Source organism: Tyto alba, unplaced genomic scaffold, assembly GCF_018691265.1.
Source record: "Tyto alba isolate M040663 unplaced genomic scaffold, T.alba_DEE_v4.0 Super-Scaffold_18, whole genome shotgun sequence".
Lineage (NCBI taxonomy): Eukaryota > Metazoa > Chordata > Aves > Strigiformes > Tytonidae > Tyto > Tyto alba.
The window spans coordinates 16259768-16277097 of NW_024881280.1; the positions used below are offsets into that span (position 1 = coordinate 16259768).

General features: G+C 33.2%; 1 protein-coding gene across 6 annotated transcripts in view; it reads left to right on the top strand.

Annotated features, from left to right (window-relative positions):
• Positions 1-17330, top strand: part of DPH6 (diphthamine biosynthesis 6) — a 212466-nt gene that overhangs the window by 47243 nt on the left and 147893 nt on the right. For all 6 annotated transcript variants that reach the window (XR_006165157.1, XR_006165158.1, XM_042791053.1 and 3 more), the window contains 3 exons: positions 515-588; positions 2655-2773; positions 15651-15712. Coding sequence is in view for 4 of the 6 variants with exons in the window: in XM_042791053.1 (XP_042646987.1) it covers positions 515-588; positions 2655-2773; positions 15651-15712 (255 nt within the window). In the remaining 2 variants the exon portion in view is untranslated. The remainder of the gene's footprint in view (positions 1-514; positions 589-2654; positions 2774-15650; positions 15713-17330) is intronic.

A 17330-nucleotide genomic window follows, 5' to 3' on the forward strand; every position in this document is an offset into this window, starting at 1 on the left:
TAGCAGAATTTTTAAAAGTTAACATTGAGTAAGTTGCCTGCAAGTTTTCTTCCTTTGGTGTCAGGGTAAAAAGAGTGATCTCACACCCTCTTGTGCTGCCTATTGTGACAAATGCTATAAGGTTAATTAATAGTCATAATTGTACATTGCTGCTATTTATTTGTGGGTGGGATAGCTAACACCTAGTTATAGTGAAGAGCTGGAAGTAATTTTCAGGATGTCAGGAAAACTTCAGGGTAAACTCTTAAATCTGGTACTTTTCAGTTACCCTGGTTATTTCTTCTGTGGAAGGGTACTTGAGTAGGTGACTGTGTTAGAGCAATAGCTGATGTAGTAGGTCAGCCGTGCTCTCTTCTATGCAAGATCTGCGTTCAAGCTCATTCAGTTCCATGTACTAGGCACAGGGAAAAAGATTTATTCTTGCTTGATTCTGCTAGGAGAGGTACTGAATCTCTATTGCTTAGGGCAGCACATACTGCTATCATTAACATTCCATGTCTTTTTTTTTTTTCAGGATAAAGAAGGAGTGGAGGGTGTATCTGTGGGAGCTATTCTTTCTGACTATCAGAGAGTTCGAGTTGAAGATGTGTAAGAAAATATTAATCTTTATTAATATAAACATTCTGGAAAGTGCTTTACTTGTTTGTTTTCTAACTCAAATTCTGGAGCAGAAACAGTTGCTTTATTTCTCATGTTGTAGCATTCATTCAATTAGTTAATATAAGTATCTTTTGGGGGTTTGTCTTTTTTTTTTTCTTTCTTTTTTTTTCCTGGAAGCATGTGTTGATTAGTACAAATCCAGTAGAGACTATACTAGATTTTTGGATTGCTCTTCAGGTCTGTCATGGATCTGTTAAAAATACTGAGTTTTAATAATTGGGTAGGTTCAGAACTTTGATTTCAACAGAAAGCTCATTCATTTCCAGTGACTAGAGTGTTGTGATCAAGTATCTATATTTTTCAACAGAGTTTTAATATAAAGGAACGTCCTGTGACCTGTTATCAGGAATTAACTGTGCAAGAATCCTTATGTACATGTTTCCCTCACTTCTTTAAAATCTAAAATCTGTTATCATTAATCAGGAGCGTCTAGATAGACTGTGATACTTTTAGGAGTCTTAATTAAAAAAAAAGGATTATGTAATGGGAATTGTGTATGTTATATAGGCCAAGATTTGATTTGGGTCTGGAAAAGAATTTTCACTACCTTTGATGAAATGCAAAAACACCTTGTGTTAAAAATTGTGATTTAATGAGTTCATTAGTTATTTGTTGTTGATAAAAGCAAGTATCTGGAGCCTTTTGTGAGCTTAAAGAATGGTAAAGTTAATGCTGTGCCAACTAGACTCACATTAGCAAGCTACACAGCATGGGTGTTTTCTTTATGCTTTACACAGGTAAGTTGCAGTCAGAAATAGCTCCTTTCTTTTTCTTGTCCATTAAAACATTTTAATGACTGCCTGATCATGTTGCTAGATATTTTAGAAAAGATTGCTTTTGTAGATTGTGGGTTTCAGATCTTCTACCACAGCCAAAAGATTGACAGGACATCACAATATTTCAAACAAATCTGATTAATTCCAAGGTCACTCAGTGGTAAAAAAAAAATTTACATTGATCTGTAAATTTACCCCTTGCAATAAAGTTGTTTCACATAAACCATCCCTGTTACTTGGATTCAGCTAATTTGTTTGCTAAAGATAGGCACCTAAATGAACTTCTTCACGTGCAGAGTTACTGAATATTTCTGTTAAGTTCACAATTTAGCTCTCTGTTAAAATATATGAGAGTAATAAGAAAGCCAATTAGATTATATGGGTGCTAACTATGGATTTACATGTCATCATTAAACTTCCATTTAAATATAAAGTCTTGACACTAATACTAGTGGGTCTATCTAACATATGGGAGAAGGCCCATATATTAGATAAACAATGATAATTGACAAATAAATGTAATTTTTGAGTGCTCTGATCTAGTTCCATAGTTAAATATTTTTAAGTTTTTCAGGAACTAGGCATTACACATTTTATCACCAGCTGATGGTACTTGACAATTTGCAGAAGGGTTACCTATCAATAGTGCAAATTAGTGATTGTCTCATTTGATAAACAATCAAATGCTGTGTATCAAATGCTGACTAAATATGATATGTATCAAAACAAATAATTAAATTTACATTTTCCTGAATTATTCTTTTCCTTGGGTGTTGATCCAAATCACAGGTTTGTTGAGTATAACAAATTTAGTATATTGTACTACTGACATGTGCCACATTTATCACAAAGCAGTAACTCTTGCCTTAGCTGTGTTCATAAAGTGATCACTTCCTAAGGTATTAATTAGTTTGTTTCCCTGAAGGCTTAGGAATGTGTTTTCTCATGGTTTTACTTACGTTCCCATGTGAATCTGTTTGCATCAGTGAGTTATATCTTACTTACATAGATGAATTATAGTCAGAACAAGTTTATTCCATATTTTTTATATTAGATTTAATGTATATACTGAAATCTCCGAATAGTAGACTATTGTAATTGAAATTGTAGAAGAAAAATTATTTAAGATAGGAAATGAGAGAAGTTAATTTTCTTTAATTTTACATGAATCATGCTGCACAATGCTTGGCTTTATCCAATTTTTTGTTTGTTTTAAAGATGCAGAAGGCTTAATCTTCAGCCTTTAGCTTACCTTTGGCGTCGGAACCAGGAAATATTGCTTAAAGAAATGATATCATTTAACATTCAAGCCATAATCATAAAAGTGGCAGCTTTTGGTATGTATTCAGATTCTGAGCAATGTTGTCTACTGAAGCTTCCTATGGACAATTCACAACATAACAGGGGAAATCAGAAATTCTGTTCTATATTTTAGGATATGGGATGTTAATATGAAGAAAATTTTTTAAAACTACATGGCTGAATAACAGTTGTAATGTTGTGATGCCTGAATAATTAATTTACCTGTATGCAATTCATTCTTAGAGGAGACATGGAAAAGATGGAAAGTAATTCTTCCTAGAATAATCATTAAATTCCTTTTGTAATTTTTTTGTTCTGGTTTGGTTTTGATTTGCAGTAAAGATGCATGCATAATTCAGTAGTTCACAGTATTGTCATTTATGGATGATGCAGACTGGTGGCTAGACAATAATATAAAGCAACCGTGAAAATTTTAATAGAAATACAAGAAATTAACATCAAACAAGATGTTATATGAGGCCAAAACATTTTGTGAAACAACAGTCTTTGAGTTGATAAAGCATATAGCAAGCAGAAATAGTTCATCATTGCCTCAAAAAAATGGTATTTACAGTGTTGTTTAGTATACCAGAAAATCAACATGTCTTTTCATTATCAAATATGTAAAATGAGGTTTGGATAATGGAGCAAATCAATATGAAATATAACCTGTTTGTTTATTGTTTGAATGTAAAGATAAGGTCAACTGAAGTTTTATAGGAAGGCTTATTGAATGACATACTCTACAACCCTAAGAGACACATGAGAAACGTGTTAGTGGTACAGTATATTCATTTCAGGCCTCTGTGTAGTTTTTCATTTAAGAGTATCAAATGAGGTCTTAAGCATAAAGTGTGACCAAAGGGCCTTTTCTTTTTGGGTTGACTATAGATTTGCAGTCCATTTTACCAAAGAATGGCTAGTGTAATACAAGAGCATCAGTGATGTTGGTGGTTAAAGATGTATGTATAAAAAATACTGTTGTATAATCTTGCATTAGAAGTCCTATGGCTGGCTTATCCAGGCAACTTTCACATCAAATTTGTAATGCCTGTTGTCTTTAAAGAATGCCTTACAATAAAGTGATTTCTCATTAAATATTAACCAATAATTGAATTATAATCCCTTTAGACTGGATTAATTATATTACTTTTTAAAAAAAAAAATATTTATTCCTCTTTAGCTGGTATAGTTTCTAGCTAATTTTTACATTATCACTATAATGGTCTAGCTGTATTGTTCTCTAGGATCTGCTAGGGCTGCTGGTGGTATTAGAATGATTAGAAATACCACATTCCCTCATTCACTTATAGGTAACAAGCAGTGTAGTTTAATAGTGTTTTCCTGAATTTTGGAAGGCCAGTAACAAATAAATAGAAGTTGAATGTTCTGTTTTCTACTATAAAACACCTATTTTTTAAAGGAATAGTTTTCAGGCCAGGTAAAGTACACTTTTATGTTTATGTTATTTTTCCATAAATAGGATGCTTTCATTGCTTATGGAGACATGAATTAAAAATAAAAGTCCACAAAGAATATGTAACATGCTTTTTCACATCAGAAATATTTTTAAAGAAAATATATGATTTAAGTAATAAATAAAACTATTTCACAAGTAGACATCATTGATGACCTGTCTTATGCTTGAGGCAAGATAAGCTTGTCTTTTGTATTCAGTCTTAAAAAACTTAAAATGCACTAGTTAGTGCACAAAGAGTGCTTTGTGGGCTATTCATTGAAGGAGCGAATACCATAAATACTTGTAGATAGCAATTAGATAGAAAATCACTCCAAGGTTTTTTTCATTTTTATTTTTTTGGCTCCAGGTAAAAGAACGTTCTTATCAGAGTCAATTTCTCACCTGCCTCAGGCAGACGTAATTAGATGTAAGCAAATTTAATGGAGCTTATGTGCTCTGGGGCCATTCTGTAATGCTTTAATAATTGCATGCCGTATTAAAGTGGATTTAAGGTATGAAGGCTGTTTAACATATCAAGTGGCAAAGAAGATAAGATACAGTTTAACTTTTTGCCTCTTAGATTAATAATCAAAGTAAACTGCAATGAAAATATTTTAAAATAACAGATTTAGGAGTCTGAAGGGTAATGCATTTGATGGTACATTGTACAGATGTTAATGCTTCAAGAAGCAAATCTGTAACCTGAGCTTGACATTCATCAGCGCTGGCATACTTGTACACCCGTCTTGTCCTATTTTCCATTAACTCAGTGCCAGTGTTGGCAAGGTAAAAGCCTGTCATTTTATGTAGAAAACACATAATTATGCAAGTAAATGAGCATTAGTTTAGTACACTTCCCTAAATCCACCATTACAAATTAATACCACAAACTTTGCCAGTGGCAAGAGTTTTCTATCTCGGAGTAGTGTGCTTTTCCAGATGGGATACCAATTGCTCTCACTTACATGCAAGAGAAGTATTGTTATCAAGCCTTCTTCACATGCCTTCTGTTGATCTATAAGTAGATCAGCTTTCTTTCCTTTAGAGTGTATTTCAGAGGCTTTAATGATGAGAGAAAAACATTCCATGATCTAGCAGCAAACCTGAGCTATGAAAAAAATAAAAAGCTGCTTATGCATATTTATCTTCAGTGCCATTTTCTTGCTGCTAAAGATGCCTGTATGATGCATTATACTTTTATATTTGAAATATACCTCTCTTCAATGGAAATTCCAGAAAGTCAGAATGAGGTTGCTCAGTAATAGCTAAAATAGAAGCAGTTGTTGATTGTTTTTAGCATGTGTGTGCCTGAAATTCCAGTAATATCCATTGCTCATGTGAGACAGTGTAATATAACAGAGACAGTGTAATGTAACACAATAGTAAGATGTGGGTGTGATATCCTTGCTCTCTGGACACATTTTACAGATTAAAATACTAATTAACTTGCAGAGTATGCATATAACAGATTCAACTTTTAACCTTGTTAATTTTATATACTGGTCTTACCTGTGCCACTTTCTAAAGCAAATTGCTTCCACTGCAGCACTAGGTGTAATTCTCAGGTGTAAGTGAGAGAAGGAGGAAGGTTACATTTGGAAGGAATCTTTGGGTTCCTCACAGTATGGTCATCAGTAAAAAATGAGCATCTTTTACTTTACTTATATGGTTAACTGTAGCTAAATCTTGTTAAGAAATAATACTAGAACTGAAGTGCCACTATACATTTTAAAATACAACATGCTTCCGTTCTTATATATATGAGAATATAGTAAAAATTTGGTTTATGTCATGCAGTTAAAGCAGTTTGTCCTCAGTGATTCTAGCGGATTTTTAAATTTTAAGAGTAATATTCACCTTCAGTAAGTAAGCCTTATGAGTGCACATCATTAGCTTGAGAAAGTGGAGGAAAAAAATTGCTTCTTCCATTTTCAGTCAAAATCAATATAAGCTCAAATTTCTGTTTTTTATGCGATTAGTATGCATTATTTAAATTGTACGTTGCAGCTTCTTCCCAGTTTGGTTATAGTAAATTAATGCTTTATTATTGGACTAGATAGCTGAAAAAAACATTGTAATTATGAGATCAGATAATAGAAATACTAAGTTGAAAAATAAAAACTCTCTCATGGTTTGTTTTTAGCTTCTAGCTGTTCTTTGGACCACAGGAGAGAAATGATACCATAATGCTGTTCAACTGTTGGACAATAATAAAAGCTGAAACTTTGTATCAGTTCTGGTTAGCTTGTGGTCCTCAGCCTACATTTGAAGTGAGGCTCTTATCCCACCGCTACGTCCTTTATCTTGTGGGTCTGGCTGCTATGCGTGCTTCCAGACCATCTGCGTGCTCAGCCGTGTTGAAGTCGCGGGGGCTGTGGAAGCCTAAATTTTGAGATGGTGTGGGACCTACTTGCTTACCCAGGCTATTTTGCTCCAACAATGGAGTAATGAGTCCTTAGGGAGCCATTGCCATCTCCTGTCTGTCAACAAATCCTGAAGTTCCTTCTCTAAAATGAGCTGTCTGAAGTACATATACTTAACTTGAGTCTCCTTTGCTGTGAGAGGATCTTGACGCTTGCCTCACAAGGTCAAGAAGAATGGTATACTCGTGCTGTACATGGAACCCTCTGAAAAGCTAATAGTTTAGGGATGCGTATATTTTTGTACATAAGCTTTTAATTTAGAGAGGAAAAATGTTCCTTCTCAGTATAATGAAATCAGGACCTGGAGCTTTTGTTTATTATTTAAACCTAACCACCTAGGTGTCTGCATTATTATTTATTATTTGCATGCCACTAGTGTACAGAAGTGAAATCCTGACTGAGATTGATAGCCAGACTCCCATTAATTTTCATGGAGGAGAGATTTATGTATAAAGTAGTACATTAAAAAAGAACTAACACCACACAGTTCCTGGTTAAGCTCCTGAGGGTGTAATTTAGTGTTACAGATAAACTGATCTAATAGTGCATTGCTGCCAAAGGGTTGATCTTTCCTTCCCCCTTCTAGCTGACTCTTCCAAACCACAAGCCTCTACTTGCTTCTGCCCCTGTGAAAGCTCCAGTGATTTTGTGGCTGCATCTGGGTGATCCAGCAGGGAAGTACTGCTTTTTTGTGTGTGCAGGGAACTTGCTGTGTAGATGGCACAGCTGCACGGAGGACAAAACTCTTTCAGTAGAAAGCTTACCACTAAATAGGGTTGGCTGTAATGTCAGATCATATCCTGAAGTAAAATTGGGGGTTGTGTGAATTTTGTCTGAGCCCATCATCTGTGCAATGGAAAGGAACAGTGTTCTTTGAAAATGTGTCTCTAGTTTTTAGTACTGAGCAGTTTTCAAGATGGTATTGGGGAAATTGAAGAAACTTGTTATATCATCATCACAGGGGAACATACTTGCTTCCTATAAATATTTTCAAAAAATTCTCAGACAATTCACCAACATAACAGAAGGAAGTGAAGAACATTTTGTTAAGAAATCAATACAAGATCACAATTGTTTCTTCCATATTGTATCGTAAGGTTTTGTTTACTTATTGCTAAATAAGCTATTTCAGTTTATTTAGACGTGATTATTCCACTGCTTTTTCCTTGGGCAGTTACCAGACACTGGAGGTGTAATGGAATCTATGACAGTCTTCACAGCGTTTGTTCCTTATGACATTTGGGTTCATTAATATGAAAAAGACTTCTTCTGTTTGTCATAATTTGAAATGGAACATAAAATGACCGATAATATTTTTCCAAGTACTGTCAAATTTTAATCATCGTCTACATTGTTAGGGATATTGTATTCTAAAATGTAGCCTTAAATTTTTATTGGAAAAATTATCCCTGAACAATGTTAAAGTATTATCGTGAATACACATATGATAGCTTTTAATTAATTTTTATTGTAATTTATTTAAGAATGTAAATTTATGCCAATCATATACTTTAGGAAAGATATTTTTATTAGTCATTTTCCCCTTCTAATCATACCTTCCTAGCTAGCATATGTTATTGTCACTGGCTTTTCAAACAAAGCTTCCAAAGCTTAGTTGGTTCTTTAGAATTTAAGTGTATTTGACACTTTTACCTTAGGCTTGTTCCCTAATACATTTGTCTACTACCTCATTTATCTACATCATTCATGTTATTTACGATAAAAGAAAAGGTACCACACCTGTTTGTTCACCAAGCATTTTATGAAAAGACTTGAGAACAATGGTGAAACCACAGGAGCTATTTTAGCTTGGGCCCTTTTTTTTTTTTTTTTTTTCTGAGGGAAAAGATTCATATGGGAAAAGATCAACATGGAAAAGGGAATTGTATGCAAGACCAAAAATCAACCAAAATTAACTTGGGATTTAAGAAGAGTATGACGCAAAAAAGGTGATAAAGAGAAAAGAGAACTAGGAATGGACTATGAGTGAATAAAAATTTTGATTCAGAGCATAGCTGAAAGGTTAAAAAAAAAAAAAAGTTAAGAAAATAATGTTTGCATTTGGAATGTTATTTGCCTTGATGCCTGTATATGAATGACAGATACTTTGTTACCAGTGTAAGATGGGGTTTTGTAAAGAGTTTTTAGTGTATGGGTATAACGAAATGTTTGAAAAGAAAGTGTGTTACAGAAAAAGAAGAAATGACATTTTGTAACAAATTGCGTAAGTGGATCTAGAAACAGGTTAGAGAGAAATATGATTCCCTCTTTGCTATGTTTTGAGCCTACAGATTGGAGATTGGGAAGGATGTTGGTATTTTCAGTAGTAACAGGGGACACGAGTTAGAAGGAAGGGTGGGAAAGTGAACATGCCTGAAAACAGAAAAGTAATTGAAAGTTTACATTATTGAGTGCAGTGCTTCTTAAGGAGATATCAGACAGACAAAATCGGAGAGAGATGACTTAAGAGTGGAAAGATCACTTGGAAGTTTGAGGAAATCATATCATGTGAAGAAAAAATGAAGTGGAAGGATCAGGCTAAGAATGGACTATTAAGCCCTTAAAGTGAAAGAGAAAAGAAAGTAAGGGTTCTACTGAAGGAATAAGAATGGTCAGAGAACTTTGAGCTGAAAAATCGTGGAAGAAAAAGAGCTTAGTAAGAGATGTCAAAAGCTGAAATATTCTTACCAGAATGAAAATCAAGAGGAAGAAGTGCTATCTTGTTAATACTAGAATATTACTTGCTATTCCTTAATGCTTGTTAAGATTTAAGTTCTAGATGCACATTCACAGTGCAGACTTCTGTGCTGAAACAGGGCGTAAACTCAAACCTTGAAAGGCATATCTGTGTAGTTACAACCATAGATGCTTGCTTTCCATGGCTCTCTGAGCTGAAGTTTTACAAGATTACTTGTCCTAATCTGATCCTTTATTTCTGCTCTGGCCTTTACCCTTTTGCAGGTGATCTACTGATCTCCCCTGTCAGAAGTTTCTGTTGATCCATTTGGAGACTGTGAATTTTTAAAGATTTATAACTTGCCTGCATGGGGATGGATTTAATGAAAGTGACACAAATTTTACCATTTGTACCATGCCTCTTTCTCTGGCACTGAATCAAATCTCAATCCTTTTCTTCAAAGCTTAATAGTACTAGAACTGTTCCAAGCGTGGAAATACCAGAATTCTTTAACAGGGACAAACCAGCACATAATTTTTTATCCAAACTGTGGAGCCGGATTGGGTGAACTCTTTGAATTAAATAGATTAATAAATGAACAGTGCTCTAAAGTATTTCTATGTAAAACATTTCAGTATGCCAATCTTGAAAACACTGAAAATAGATTTATATCAGGAAAGTCATACATATGTAGCTGTATGGACCAAACCTGTAATAACTTTTGTTTTAAGTCTCTTAAGTTCATTGGAAGTCCTGAGGGGAAGTTGACTGGGGCAGTATTTTCAATGAGCTGAACTGTTTGCTTTATGGAGTCTTGGATTTGAGTAAAAGCAGTTTAATGCTGTTATTAAACAATTATTCCACATTCTTTTAAGCTATAAGCATTTTAGAGTTTTAAAAGTATCTGTGTGAAAATATTGCCTTGTTATTTGATGAAACAATGCAAAATTTCTTCAAAGACTTATTGAGGTTTCTGTTCTTGAAATGGCAAAGCTATGTTGCTTTGAATCATAGATGTAACTAGAACACAAATAACTTTGATGTTAAAAAAAAGAAAAAAAACCATAAGGGACTATAGATAAAACTAGCATTGCTGGTGTGAAGAGTTTCAGAGTCTTCTACCTCTCTAGAATTATGAAATTTTATGACATCAGACTAACCTAGTTTAGAAAATATTTGATGAACTTCTGAGAAAGAACATAAACTGTGATCCTAAATAAACTGCACTTGAAACATATGCTAGAACCACTTCAGGATTAACATTTTATAACTTTACCACTTAGCTTAAAAAGAGTTACTGTATCTTCCAATTCCACCCCTGTACTATTCCCACATTGGATAAATTATCCCACATGAAAAAGAAAAAAACAAAAGAAAAAAAAAAAAAAAAGGGAAAAAAAGAAAAAAAAAGTAGGCACATAATCAAGTTGCATGAATTTTGCTCTTGTATACAATAAATTAGAAGTACATTCAGCTCTTTTAGAGGTGGAATAATATCCAGTATTTATCACACTTTCCTTTCCTTTATTTTTATACAAAAATTAAGTACCTTTTACAATTTTTTTGATGTTTTCAAAAAGGAAATTCTATGAATCCATCCAGTTCAACATTGTTATACAGCCTTTCATTTGTGAAAGTTATGAGGAAATTAAGAATCAACTATGAATCTGTCAAGTTATGATACCAGACAAAAAATTCACTTCCCAACGCTTTGTAGAAATGAAAGCTAAATATGACACCAGGAATAATTTACCTCAAGGCAATTTAAGGTATAGATTTACAGTGCATTAATAACTTTCTGGCAGGTGCACTCCTACATTGTGAAGGGTATCTGACATTCCTGTACTCCTGCAGAGTAAACTTGCTTTACCAACTACTACTTTTGTGTATGGGCTTTTTCTGTGCTATTAGAAATGAACTCTTTTTTTTCTTTACTGTTTAAATAATAGTGCTTGATCTTACTTCAAGAATATCAGTGATTTTCTATTGTTTACTCTAAAGGAAAAGAAAAAAAAAGACACATTTAAAGTAGAAGATTTTACCTTCAAAAATAGGCCTGTTTTCTCTGTTCCAATTTTAAGATGGGTGGTTGCATCTGTCCTTTACACTCTTTTGCTTTCTCTCCATATTTCTGTGCCTTAAAGGTCCCATCACCTCCTTGTTAACCCTATTTTCTTCCTGAAAAATAAATTGAAATGAGAGAGAAAGAGACTAGTTTTGGTTCCAGAAAACTTAAGTCTTCCATTGCTTCTTTTCTTATTTAAAGTTCTAAATAATTCTGCTTTTGGTGAGCAACTGAGTAGGATCTTTCCAGAAAGTTTATTGTGTGTTATACTGCCCTCCATCATCAGAAGTTAAGTCTCAGTCTCTGACATTCGTAATGATGGCAATTACTAATCTTCTCAACAATACTTCTCAAGAAGTCAGGAAGAGAAGGGAACTTTAAGTTTCTGTAACTTTAAAACAAGTTCCAGTTTTTTCTCCAAAAGTCTATGCTAATTCTATGTATATAAAATTTCAAGAAGATTTAGAATAGATAGTGATTTTGGATACTTGCTTTTAACATTTTATGGAAGAACTCAGGAATAAGATGTACTTTTTGAATGCTAAGGTTGGTTATTCAGGGAAGGACAGAGATTTTTCTCTATATTATCAACAGATAATGGTTAACTCATTTTTTATTGATATATGTGTGTGTGTGTTAGTGGTTCTTTCACAATGTATTAATGTATTATGGATTAGAATTTGTTTCGGTGTAGCTTTCAGAACAACTTGATGTACCACCATTTCTTAAAACCAATAATTATTATTTATTTGTATTTATTCAGCATTTTACTAAGAGGTAAATATAGAATTTTTTATATTAAAATACTTTCTTAAAAATCAAGACTATTTTAAAATTCTAAATAGGTATAAAACATGTTCTTGTTAGTAAGATGAGGCTTTAGAATGCGGAATTTATTAGCTGAATGTAATACCATGAAAATGGAATTTGATTTACTAATGGTCTTGATAAATGGGAGTATTATCAGGTAGCTACCCCCTCAGGTGAGGGCTTTATGCTACAGTAATACATGTGTACAAAGTGAACCATTTAAAATATGGTTCTTTTTCATAACTGAACACTTTTAAGAACCATATAGAACTATAGAACAAAGCTCTGAATTTCTGCCACAGTCTTTTGACATCACTGCAGTTCTCTACAGCACTTTTCTTGTGGCTGTGCATAAGAGGACTCTGCAAACATTGTTGATACCTGCAGGAAGGAGTTCTGCTCCTGTCAGTGGATTTATCAAGAATTACAGATGGAGTAGAAATTACTTTGAAGTGATTGTACCATTTGTGCTATCACATACTGATTTTACAGTAAAACTAGGCCACAAAACTTGTGCTGAGAGCACAATTTGTTGTGCTGAGCACTGTTAAAAACAGCATTATCAAATCTTTTGAGATGTTTCTGTCATCATGTACTGGTCTATCTCAAAGAAATAAAGCTCCACTTGCTCTCTTGACAGCACGTAATAAATTGACTGATGTAGTTCAGTTGGGGAGTTAAAAATGCATTGAAAATAATGGGGCATAACATTCTAGGGTTAACATTTATTCATAGATGATGCAATTAAATAAAACAGGCATTAACTTCAAGGTCAGTCAGTAAAGTAATAAAAGTGAATATTTTAATTGAATTGTAATTGCTTCCCATTGATACATGCAAGTTAAGTAAAATAGATGTCAGTGCTGCAAATTATAGTTCCCTTCCTAATTAATTTCTTAATTCTACATACAGTTATCCAGGCCCTGGACCTTGTTGGTTTATCCAGCCATCCAGCTTTCTTCACATCTAGTTTCATGGAGAAAAGTCTGGAGGATGTGGTTAAATGGAATGTGCTAATAATTTATAATACATTGGTTTTCTTTTTAGTGTAAGTAATTTTTAGAATCTGAATCAATATACTCCTTTGTTTAAAGAAAAACATACCAAATAGGAGTTTAGATTTATATTAATTGTTTTGTAAGTATGGTTATAGTTACTTTATTATTCTAATAGTAACAGTGGACGTACAGCTACATCTATACATGCATACCATTAGACTTGAGATGTGGATTACTGGTTCTGCAAATTACATGTTACACTGGTTCTTGACGCCGTTAGCAGACACTCTATTTGCTCATAAAGCAAACCTACTGGAAACAAAAGGAAATACTATTTTTCAAAAGAAAGACAAGCTAAACAAAAATAGATTTCTACTGAGAAACAGAAAGGGTACGTTGCAGTTTCACAGATTTTTATGTAGGTGTTAGATAATCCTAAAGTTTCCCCATACTGTATACATAGGCAATTTGTATTTTGTATACTATTTGTATAATAGTTTCTTTTAAATTACTGTTTTGTGTTCTTTAGGAGGTAGAACAGTAGGTATATACTTCTTAACATCAAAGAGAAGTTGTGAAAGAAATAATATGTTAGTGTGTCTGGTTCTGACAACTGTTTCCCTTCTCACATATTTCTGATGTATCCCTTGGTTTAAATTTAAAGGAAACCAAATTGTTTTTATCAAGGAGAGGGCTTCCCTTTCTTAGAAAAGTAATTATGTTAATAAAGAATGTTAATCTAAATGTGTGAAATGAGTACTGTAATAAGGTACTAGTTATCATTCATTTATTTTAAGAGAAAATGCTTGTTTAGCCTAAAACCTATCCCACTGAAGTCAAGGACATAATGCTAAACTGATATAAGTTGGGAAACATCACCAGAATTAATGGAACTATTTAAATTAAGTTAAGATATTTCAGAATGATTTCCACAAGCATAAATTATCATTACCTTGTATCTAGCAACATGCATTTTTAGTCTGTTAATAAAGAGCAATAAAGCAGTACCAAAAAAGAATAGAGGGAGGAAAAAACCTCAGTCTTCTTTCACTTCAATTATTATGCAGTTTTTAAAGTGTTCCCTTAGATAATAAAGGAATTTTAGTGTACTTTAATGAAATATTTAAAAACTTTCTTAATGTTTTGAGATCTCGTTCACTCTAACTTGTTTTAGTTTCACAGGAATTTAAATATACCAAGACCATCATTGTAAAAATTAAAAGGCATGTCAGCTATTTGAACTTAGCAATGACTTTATATAATAGTATACCATACATTTATATAACAGCTTTCATCATCAATGATCTAAAGTGCTTTGCAAGGTACATACTTCAGAAATTGCTTCTAAATGGAGTCATTCTGGTGGCAGCTCTTTAATGATACCCATTATTGTATAAAGCAGTAGAATAGAAAAAAATAGACAAGTATTGTGATCAGTAAAAAAAAAAAAAACAAACCACAATAATTAAGAGTAGTAAAAAATGTGATCACTGAAAATTTTCCAATTTTCCAGTGTTCCAACACTTTCAGAAGTCATCTTTTTTTTTTTTTTTTTTTTTTTTTTTTTTTTTTTTTTTTTCCTTATTTACTTTGTATGTTAAGAGCTTTTGGCCACTCTAGTCTCAAATCCAACTAGGATATTAATTTGGTTGAATACAATGTCAGCTCTTGAAACACTTGTTCCTGGATGGGTTTTTTCCCAGTACTGATTTCTGCCAATTACTTGATTTATTCATGAGAAGTTACCACTTACCAGACATGAGTTGGCAAAACTCATGAAGTCAAAAAGCTAAAACAAGAACACAGAGGGTCAAGTTAGAGGATTTTTCAAATGTTAATAGGTCTTACTTTTTTACCAAGAAAAATAAATCAAAATGTAGACATCATACAGAATATTTTGTGTTGAATCAAAAGGTAAAGCATTCAAGACATCCTTATAAGTCTGAGTTTTCTTTATCTCCATCCTTTTTATTTCTTATCTTTTTTCTGTGGGTCACACACACACCGAAGGTGATTTAGCAAAAAAGTTTTTATTATGGAAAATAGTCCTTGCCCCTTCCAGTAATTTGCAGGAACTATAAAAAAATTAACTTGTATTTTAATTTAACAGGTATCTACAAATGTAACTTCTAACTCAAAGAGGCAATTTCTGTGTAGTATTTTTGTTACTGTGGACCCACACTTCAGTGGTTAGAGAAATTTCTAAGAAAGGAAAACAACAACTTTTCCAGTTGACACAGTGAAAAGCTATTTGGCCTTATTTTTCCACAAACATGGAAACCAGTTGCCTAGCGGGGATAAGAGAAAATTCTGACTAAGTGTGTTTTCTTTAGGCTAAGAATCATTTTAGATACAGTGGGACTAGTTTCTAAGGGAGACATGCTATATTTGAAGAAAAAAAAAAAAAAAAAGAAGCAGCCTTTCTTGATGTCATAACAGTATTTTATAAAAACTATTTTTACACTTTTTTATTTTCACAGGCTTAGATCCAGATAAGCATCTAGGAAAAACTCTGGATCAAATGCAGCCTAATCTTTTGGAGGTAAGTACTGCTTAAAGGTTACTTGTACAGGTAAAGTTACAATTAAAAAGTAACAGAAATAAATTCAATAAAATTTACTTAATAAAAAACTACTAAATTACCTTCAGAAATTAGGTGCTGACCCAAGGCTTATCTTTGTACATAGAATATAAGCCTCTGATATGCACGTTAAATATAAAAACATTCTTTCTGGAGGTAGTTCACAAATGGTGCCATTGACTTTAAATCAAACTAAAGACAAGAAACCTCAGTATTGAGGGAACAGTAGCTCATATGTCAATATGATAAAGCTAAATAATTGCATGCAAGTTAGAGACTTTCACAGCAAGGAATGGTAGTGGCAAATTCATAGGTAATACAGAACTTCCCCACAGATATCCCCATCTGAAGGTTTTGTACCATTTTTCACACAGTCAGACTGCACTCAGTAGGGCCTTTCAAAAATTGAATTAGTTTTATTCCTGTGGATGCACTTAATTCTGTGCAAAGGGTAATGCAGTCCTCAAAGCAGGAAAATGCTTGTAGGCAGAGATAATAGGTATATTTAAAGAAAAATTTTTTAACTAGGGGAGTTAAAAAAAAAAAAGACCAGATTTTGTACATGAGTCTTTTTTGAGTTTGAGGTAGAAGCATCAGACATCAAGATAAGTACTGTTTAAGAATAAAAGCTCTGAAAGCGTGTTTTTATATAGTGTCTGTGACAAAGCCAATTTACCACAGTTCCTTGTCGTCAAGCCTGTTAAAAACCCACAATTATTTGCTATTAAGAGAATCTTGCTGTAACTTTTATCAGAGTATGCTGTCTAAATTTGTGCAAAACGATCTCCAAAAAATAGTTTTTGTTCTTAATATGGGTAGTTACTGTTCAGCCTGGCTTCATAAGCAGTTTTTCTGGAACAATTAAGGTCATGGTAAACTTGCAGAATAGAAAGAAAAAGTAACCAGAAAACTTCTACAATCTCTTTTGCTGCTGAAAGATAGCAGAGTTAAATAAGAATTATATTCTGAGCTTAACTTCATTTTTTTATTAATTCCTATGGCTGGAGAGAAGAGGATATACAATTGGTATTTGGCAAAGCTGAAGAAGAAGAATGAAGGTCCATAACATTCAAATAGTCTTACCTGAAGAGATCATTGTTGGCCTGTTCTTAGCTTGAAGTATGTTGCTTCTGCTTCAGAGCTGGAGAATTTGTCCAGAAACCTTCCTCCTGTGCACTCCCCCACCCCTAAAAAGAAACTAGTTGATGTAAAAATCCCCTTTTGTTGCTTCACTTATATCTTTAGATCATCTCAACTACAGGAAAGATTCAAGAATACAAGGGGATTGGAAGGAGAGGTGTTTTCTCCTGTTTCAGAAAAAGGGAAAGAAGGAGGGAAAGTAGGGAAACAAATACCTTCCTAAATATTTGTAATACGGGTAAAAAAAGCAGTGGCAGAGACATACAGTAGGAGTACACAAAAGTAAGTATACACTAACTATATATAAGATACTTGTTCATATTGTGTCATTAGCAGGTGTTTTATTTCATGGGGTGATAATAAAGATAGACTTAAAACAGTAAATAGTTGCTAAATCTAGGGATATCTGTCAGATCCAAGAACAGTTAGAAGAGGGAGG